At 29.6% G+C, this 9016-nt stretch overlaps 1 protein-coding gene across 2 annotated transcripts; it reads left to right on the top strand.

Moving 5' to 3' along the window:
• Positions 1–4870: 4870 nt before the first annotated feature.
• LOC105108006 (haloacid dehalogenase-like hydrolase domain-containing protein 3) lies at positions 4871–8878 on the top strand. Of its 2 annotated transcripts, XM_011002134.1 has the most exons (7): positions 4871–5343; positions 5908–6014; positions 7015–7123; positions 7216–7377; positions 7989–8162; positions 8263–8352; positions 8648–8878. In XM_011002134.1, the coding sequence occupies exons 1-6, from the start codon at positions 5092–5094 to the stop codon at positions 8326–8328; spliced, it is 870 nt and encodes a 289-aa protein (XP_011000436.1). In that variant the 5' UTR covers positions 4871–5091; the 3' UTR covers positions 8329–8352; positions 8648–8878. The 2 variants fall into 2 exon arrangements, with proteins under 2 accessions (XP_011000436.1, XP_011000437.1); XM_011002135.1 differs by lacking the exon at positions 8263–8352 and having other exon boundaries at positions 4873–5343; positions 8648–8871.
• The last annotated feature ends 138 nt before the right edge of the window (positions 8879–9016 follow it).

Raw genomic sequence — 9016 nt, 5'->3', positions numbered from 1 at the left:
GGTTGTTTTGTGCTATCGTCTATGGGGCAGTGGATTGAAGAACCTTTTTATGGAGTTTTCAAGATATTAGGTGCTACAGATGCTGGTCTAGAATCCAATATATGTCTTTGGGAGTTTATGAGTGAGTTTCAGTTTTATTTTTTTGTTAAAATTTCATTTTTTATTTTAAATTAAAAAATGTTAATGCTTTAAATTATTTAGATATATTAATATAGGAGTTTAAAAAATAAAAAATATTTTTTTAAAAAAATCATTTTAAAATTAATTACTATTACACTTGCACGCAATTTAAAAGTCAAGTAAGGGCCACTTGTCACTGAATTGAAAGGAGCATCAGTGTCACTGTTGAGGACTTGTCAAGAACTAATCTTGAATGTGACTTTCTGGCAGCAGAAAATGGGTCCTCTGTAAGATTCTGGCTTTTCCTTCGACAATTCTAACCACAGACATAGATCCAGTGGTCTGTGCTTGGAGTTGCTTCGTGTGGCTAGCAATGTTTTGCTTGAACGGTCGCTTTGAAGAATAAATGGGCCGGCATCAAATAAATGGGCCAGTTAGCATCAAATAAATGGTGAAATGACATCTAAATAAGAAATTTCAGTGAAATTGTAAATTTTGGGATGTCGCTGTCGGAACCGTGACAAAATTTCAATTAATTTCATGTTTCACAACCATATATTTATTTAATTTCAGAATTAAATTTTGGATGATTTATAATAAAATTCATAAAATTATATAAAAAAACCATAGCTTCAAGTCAAAATTTAAAAAATTTAAAGATTGATGATTTAAAAATAATTTTTAAAAACTTTTAAAAAAATTAAAGTAAAATTCAACATTATATTAAAAGTTATAATTTTTTTTAAACTATTATTTTAGTTTGGCGCAACCAAATTTTTTTGGATTTGGACTTATCATACCGATCTATAAATATATCTATTAGGTTATACATATAATCTTTATAGAGTATATCATTATTTAATTATAATAGATCTTATATCTAACTGTTTAGAATCACCCATGATAAATATTGTGTCAACAATGACTTTTTAAGATTATAATTGACGTCTATTTTTGAGTTTGTAAGCTAAATAAAAAAAAATATTTTTACTTATAAAATATATTTAAAAGAAAAAATTGATAAAATTATAATTTTTATATGAAATAATTAATCAATTATACAACTATATATAGTCATATATAATCAGTCGATAGTTGTCATATTTTAAAAATATAACATGTTTAAATATTACTATTTTAAAATATAATAACTATCTTGTTACGCTTATAAATAATGATATTTAATTAAATTTACATTTTAAAAATATAACAAGATGAAAGTGTGATATTATCTGGAAATGATATTATTATACCAAGATTTTTAATTTATTATATTAATTTTTTAAAAAATAAAAATGCTTGGAAGAGTAATTTTTATTTTTTCATTCGCTATGTCTGTTAAAATTTAAGTGCTATGTTTCTCTAAATAATTATTTTTGCTTGAGTTTTCCCCTCTCGTTTTTTTTTTTTTTGAAGTTGAGATGGTATTATAAAACGAAGATTTATATTCATACTCGAACATCAGTCGACCAGAGTATATATACAGTAAGAATGGAAGAAAAGGCTGTTATAAGATATAGTGTTTATTTTTATATGTTAAAAGTATTTTTATAGAATTTTAATTTTTTTAAATTTTTTATTTTAAATTAATATTTTTTTGATGTTTTTAGATTATTTTAATGTGTTGATTTTAGAAATAATTTTTTTAAAAATAAAAACATATTATTTTGATGTATTTTTAAGTAAATGACTTATTATCTAATACTATTTATTTGAAAAAATTAATTATAATTTATTTTAGAATATTAATACAAAAAGATAGCATTTCTCAAACAAAAGATCGATTCATGTATTGAATTTAAAATGCAAGACAACGAGTTTCTTAATTTAAGTTCAATAATGAATGAAATTTTAAATAAGTAATAAATGTACATATTAATTGAGGTGTAAAATGTAATAGCGACAATTAAAAAAAAATCCTTAGATAAATGTGATTTTAGAAATTCCAAATTCGCATCTTATGTCTAAAATTTGAAATTCTTTCTTTCAAAATAAGAAAAATCTCAATAGTGTTTTCAAATTCTTTGTAAATATTAAGATTTAATCACAGAAATTAAAGAACATACGAATGAACAAGTAATTGAGGATTTATAATCAATTTCACTTTAACGAGAGAAAAGAACACGAATGGTTATAAAAAGGCTTTCCTTTCTTCTTCAATTTCATGTTTTTCTTCATCTGTTTTCCCCCGGCATGGTGGCAAGCATGCAGATATGGTTCTTCTTTTCAATTAATTGCAAATAAAAGCATTGCAGAGGTAAGAATGGCCATGAGCAATGGAGCTCCCAGTTGTCATTAAGTGTCTTGAAGTTTAAAGGGTTTGTTGATGATGCTATATATAGAATGCGATAACAAAATCATACGTGTAGATCAGCAGCACAAGGGAATTAAAAAAAAAAAAATTGCAATCTCATATCCTAATGATTCTACAAATGTTCTATTTATTCATGTTGCATGTTGTAGCACAAGGGAATTTTAAAAAAAAATACAATCTCATATCCTAATGATTCTAAAATGTTCTATTTATTCATGTTGCATGTTTATATTAGAGAGAAAGATGATGATGTTGGATGAATGTATAAACAATTGTAAATTTAATTTGTTGATACATGGAATACTTGAATTCATGTTTTATAATGAAATTTCATATCAAAAGCTTTGCTCATTACTGTTATTTCTATATAAAATAACTCTAATATTCTATAGATACAATAAAATTGAAAACATATACTCCATTATTATATAGTTGTTTTTAATATCAATTATATATGATTGATTATTTATGTTTCTAGATTATTAATTTGATAATAAGTATTTTTATATTAATTGTGTTCAATATTTTTGAAAAATATCTTGTCAATTATAAATAAATTAAAATATTTTTTAAATAAAAACTATCACAATACCAACAAATATTAAATATATTTTATACAGCAATGTCAATCAATTTCAAAACGCTCTTACCGATGCTAGTATTGTATATTTTAAAGGCTAGAGACTCTTATTCGATCCTTAAATATATTTTATATATTATAAATGGAGTTTTAAATTTGATGGGAGTGTATGTCAATGTGAAAAGACAAACATTACGCCAACTTGAATGAATGGTTATTGCCTCCATTAGACTTCTGAAACCACAACTAATTTTCCAAGAAGGTATTTTTGTACTTTTCCTTTTAAAAATTTCTTATTTTGTGATTGCCCTTTTGCTTTTTGCTCCAAAACTCTTGTCTATACTTCCACCAATCTATTAAAAAAAGGCTTCTGCTATTGTCTATCTAGTTAGGTAAATATTTAAAAATACTTTTGACAAGTATATAACCAATCAATCATGAATAAAAAATTGCTAAAGCTTACTAGACTTTTATGTCGTATGTATTCATCATTTTGTCACGTACGTAGACCAGAATGATATGATGTAGAGCAAGAAAAAGGGTATAGTACTTAAATACAATTAGATATTTTTTTTAAAAAAATAGCATAATTTTTTAATAATTTTGGTGGAATAATAAAATTTTCTAAAGATTAGGTAAAGTAATATATTTTATATCTTTACCTTTTAAAAATGCAATAAAATGCATTTTAAAATAATAATTTTTAATAAATGTTATATTTTTAAAATATAATAGGTTAAAATTTTTAATTATTTAGCTCAATCAATCGACCAGTTAGATCTAGTTGTATAAATAATTAATTATTTTATATAAAAATCATAATTTAATAAACTTTTTCTTTCAAATATGTTTCATGAGTCAAGATATATTTTTTTTATTTAATGTGTATAATAAAAAGATATACATAAGTTAAAATTTTAAAAAGTTATTGTTACATGGTAGTTGCCCCTTATTTTTCAATATTAATAATATAATCGGGTTTATAATAATAGATAATTCTGATCAATTAAGTATGAATTTGCCACTACTAAATAAAAATTTGTTAAAAACAAATCACATTAATAGCCTAACAAAAATATTTATAAACTAGCAAAAATAAGTTTAGATTTAAGAAAAGATCTAGTTACACTAAAGTAAAATAATAATTTAAAATAATTATAATTTTTAATTTAATTATTGAAATATATTTAAATTTTTAATTAGCTAATTTCACTAATCATTTTGAACCAATTAACTGATTTAGCTAAATAATTAGAATTTTATCTTATTGTGCTTAAAAAATTCAACATTGATATAGTGGCAACGCTGGAAATTGGTGACATGGTATTTAACTACCTTCATTGGATGCCACCTCGTCTCTGATGCAGGGTTGCTTCACGCTTCAATACACGTAGAACTGGCTGGGAGGTTATCCTTGTCTATTCATCTAGGTTGGCTGACAAAAGAGATACATACAGAAAAAATATAAAAACTAAATTGGTTGAATAATATTAAATAAATACATGTCTTAACAATTTTGAATTGAGTTCTTGTATTTTTTTAAAAATAAAAAGAATAAAAAAATATATCTTCCTTATATTTGTTATCCAATTACTTTTCTTTTAAAATAGTAAGTAATTAATTCGATACAATGTTTTTAGGTGGTAATTTAAATAAAAAATATATTAATCAAACAAAGAATTCCCAAATGAAATCCTACAAGTATACTGTAATTTATTATACAAACTTGTTAATAATCATCATTAAAAAAATAAAGATACTTGCAAGTAACTCTAAAAAAAATAATTGGAATCTTCCTTTGATCTTACCTTGTGAGCTATTAATAGTCGTTGTTCAAAAGCCAAGAAGATAAGCCCGACACAAAATCAAATGACAATCAGATGGATGGTAAAAACGTAATAAAACATCCCTCTAAGACCATTATTGTAAGCTCCCACGTTAGCAGATTCTGTCTTTCTTCAAGTTCTTCAACGGTTCCTGCTTTCAAGCCCTGCTTGCCACTTGAACAAAAACCAGAACTCAAGAACACACGTAAAAGAACCCCAAGCCAACATTGAATGTAGCTAAAAAGGCAGTGATGGAAGCAGCAAGAAAAAAATTAACAAGGGTTCTTTCAAGAACCTTCATTAGTAATGTTAAAGACAAAGCTCAGAGGGTAATGGGATCTGGGTCTTCTTTTAAGGGGCTGGCCAAGTATTCAACATCTGCAGCTGCAGTAGTGAAGGATTATGAGGATTATAGGAAGTCTTTGTATGGTGATATTACACATAAAGCTTTGCTTGTTGACGCTGTTGGTACTCTTGTGGTTCCCTCACAGCCTATGGCTCAGGTGCTAATGTGTAGAGCTGTCTTCTTTTTTCTTCTTTTTGTGATTTTTAGCTCTGGTTTTCGGGTTTTTTTGGTTGCATGGATTGTGTTTTGCTGTGGGTTTTTCAAGTGGTGGTGCTTGTGTTCAAGTTTTGTTTTTTTTATTAGTGGTTTGGTTGATATGTTGGGTTTTGAATTTTGTAGTTGGTTAGTTAATTTATTCTCTTGACTTTCTCAGAAAGATTCTGGGTGGTGTTTTGAGAGCTTGTTGATTATCTGTGAAATCAGCTTCTAGCTTAATTTCAATGCTGCCATCTTTCTCTATCTCTCCAATAGAGTCGAAAGATTAGCTGTTAGATAAGAGGAAAGCCTGAATTTTTATGTCATTCATGGATTCTGTATGTAACTTTGCTCTATATGGTATATATGGCGAATAACTCGTGGCTTTCCCTTTGTGTAGTTTGTCAATATTTTTGGATGAATTATTCTGGGTGGTATTAACATTTTCTCTTTTATGGTTCTCTTGTATATATGTGAACGGATTTTCAGATGCATACAGTGATAAATTGTTGTTTTGTTATTGTAGATATATAGACAGATAGGGGAGAAGTACGGAGTGGAGTACTCCGAGGATGAGATACTAAGAAGATACAGATGGGCTTATGGGCAGCCTTGGGGCAGATCTCGTCTCAGGTCTGTTCCCTTTTCTATTTTCCCATTTAGAAGGAATTAGTTATGATATACTGCTGAATTGCTGTTGCAAAATAATGATAGCAAAGAATTTCATGAGTCTTTTTTATTACGTTGTGTTTGTTATACTGATTCATTCAGTGTCTTCATTCCATTTCCGTATAATAAGCCAAATAATGCAGCTAACAAGTCAGGTTCTTTGGTAACCTTCTTTCCATTTGGCAGATATATTATACAGATTCAACATGTGTAACAAAATCTAGAATTATTATATGCAAGTGGCTCACAACTTCCACTGCATATCATGTCTTTGCAAATGATTCGAATAGACAAATAATAGTAATTTTGCTAGGATCTCATGCAAATTTGCTTTGATGTATTTTTTGGAATGTTATTGTACTAGGAAAGGGCGTGGCCTGTTTTCATTTTTTAAAAAACTTTTTTAGGCATGATCCCTCGAGATTATTATGGAAATAATGTCAGTTTGGCTTAAAGCATTTCATTTTTTTAGTGTGCAGGGCTTGGTTCGTAAGAATATTTGATGTTATATGGACAGACTGGACTGTTAAACAATTATGAATATCCTTAAATGGATTATGGAATAAATTCCAAGAATGTGTTCCAGAATGTGATCCATGGAATCTCACCTTTTTTTTCTCTTCTTTTGAAGGTCTATTAAAGTCAAAAACTTTTTTCCAGTCAGTATCTTCCTAGGATGTCCCTACCTAGGTGCTATGTTCAAAGTCATATTGTCTACATGAGAATGGACAATGGTTGCGCATGGATGTGCATGTCTGTCAAATATTATCTCGGACTCGAAAATGAATACATATAGGAACAATGGCCATATCACAGAGTCGTGTTTTTTTTTTCAGGGGTCCTCTGATGCCAATTAATTCTTCTGTAAAAACTCCCAAGAAATTGCGTGCAATGTTTGGAGACAATTTGTTTTTCTTGCGGTGTACAGCTTGACATTTTTATTTCTTTTTACATTCTATTGCAGATATGTAAATGATGGGAGGCCCTTCTGGCAGTATATAGTCAGTTCTTCCACCGGCTGCTCAGATACTCAGTACTTTGAAGAGCTTTATAACTACTATACCACTGAAAAGGTATGCTAGGTTGTTGGAGAATAGAAATTTTTTCGCCTTTGTATATCATTTGTTATATTTTGGGTCGTAACTTTTCATGTGTTTATCTCAAGGCCTGGCACCTCTGTGATCCTGATGCTGAGAAAGTGTTTGAGGCCATTAAAAAGGCAGGTGTAAAATTGGCTGTTGTGTCAAACTTTGACACCCGACTTAGACCTCTTTTGCGGGCTTTAAACTGTGATCACTGGTTTGATGCTGTGGCAGTTTCAGCTGAAGTAAGAAAAAAACCACCCCCCCCCCCCCAAACACACACACACACCCCTCCTTTCATGACACGCATAGAGACATGCATTAAGATCTTTTCCCTTACTTTCTGACAGAAGTATATCTAAAACGAGAAAAAAATGCATAGAACAATTTACGATCTTTTTTCTTCCATATTCTGTATGTCACTAATAAGACCATTTTTGTAGATATTTTCTGCAAAGGTTGCTCACCAGTAGTCTGTTACTCATGATTTTAAGAAACTCGGAAAAAGAGAAACTAAGTTGGTCCATATTTGTATATTTGGTTTCTTGTCTCATAGTTCATTTATGAATATTTTCAAAGGGGTCAAAGGTCTGTTGTCGGCATTAGACTCTTTCCATATTATTATGTAAACTAAAGTAGAATGAAACTGATTTGTTGGAAGATAAACTTAACATCCGATCTTCAAATAATTGAATTTTGTTTCATTTTTGTTGCATTTATAATTGATCATATGCATGAAGTGTTTTGCATTTGGTGATATTCCAACAATTATATTTAGAATCTTTTCATGTAGCTAAGCAAATTAGATGAAGAATAAATTTCCTTGGTATTGGCACTGCTCTCTTTTACCAAACAGGTTGCAGCAGAGAAGCCAAATCCAACAATATTTCTAAAAGCTTGCGAGTTGTTGGAAGTAAAACCAGAAGATGCTGTGCATGTAGGGGATGATCGTAGGAATGATATATGGGGTGCGAGAGATGCAGGATGCGATGCTTGGCTTTGGGGAAGTGATGTCCACTCCTTCAAGGAGGTAAGCTTCAGTAATCAACAAAGAAATAGGAGAAAATCGACAATGAGGAAGAGAGTGTATTATTTTTTCTTGGAATTCAGTGTTTTAAATCTCATGACAGGATTCGATTACTAGAACCTCTCATAATGAGATGGAGACAGGAATGCAGTTTTTGCAGGGGAATTAGAAATCAACCCCATTTATCCTTTTAGTAATATAGCTAAAATTTGGCATAATGACTGAAATTTTTTACGAGGATAGTGATCTGACATGGAACGTATATGTTTGTTTCTGGAGTATCTATTTTGTGGCTCTAGTTAGTATTTGGACTCAGTTTACTGCAACAATGACTCAGGTTGCAATTTGCCATTGTTTATGCATAATACAAGTCGGTATCCATTTTGGACCACATTGTTGTCATTGTTTGCGATTATTATTAATTCATCATCGTCAACATTAGCTGCTTTACAGAAAGTGTGAACTCTCTTTGGATTTTGCTGGTGCAGGTCGCACAGAGGATGGGTGTGCACGTTTGAGAGAGTTTTTCTTACATGACAATCCTTAAGAGGCTTCCCTTCTGTACAGTTTTACCTCAACTTTTAGGAAGAGGTTGTGCATAGTGTTCTCAACTGTAGTCTGTAGTTAAGAAAAAGCTGCTGCTATAATAACTACTGTAAGACGAGAACAGATAACAATGAAGGTAGTGAGGGATAGAACAGCCTTTTCTTTGCCAAATACAGTGTAAGACGAGAGCAGATAAGAATGATAGAACAGCCTTTTCTTTGCCAAATACCTGATAATTTCTCATGTAAATCTCGCATGTCTTTTCCAATGTTTCTTTCTCAGGCATGCAACCTCTTTCCTTTTCTTTGTTA

The sequence above is a fragment of the Populus euphratica genome, unplaced genomic scaffold, assembly GCF_000495115.2.
Source record: "Populus euphratica unplaced genomic scaffold, PopEup_1.0 scaffold179.1, whole genome shotgun sequence".
Classification (NCBI taxonomy): domain Eukaryota; kingdom Viridiplantae; phylum Streptophyta; class Magnoliopsida; order Malpighiales; family Salicaceae; genus Populus; species Populus euphratica.
Note: the sequence above shows the minus strand (reverse complement) of the source record. Positions and strands in the feature narration are given on the sequence as shown.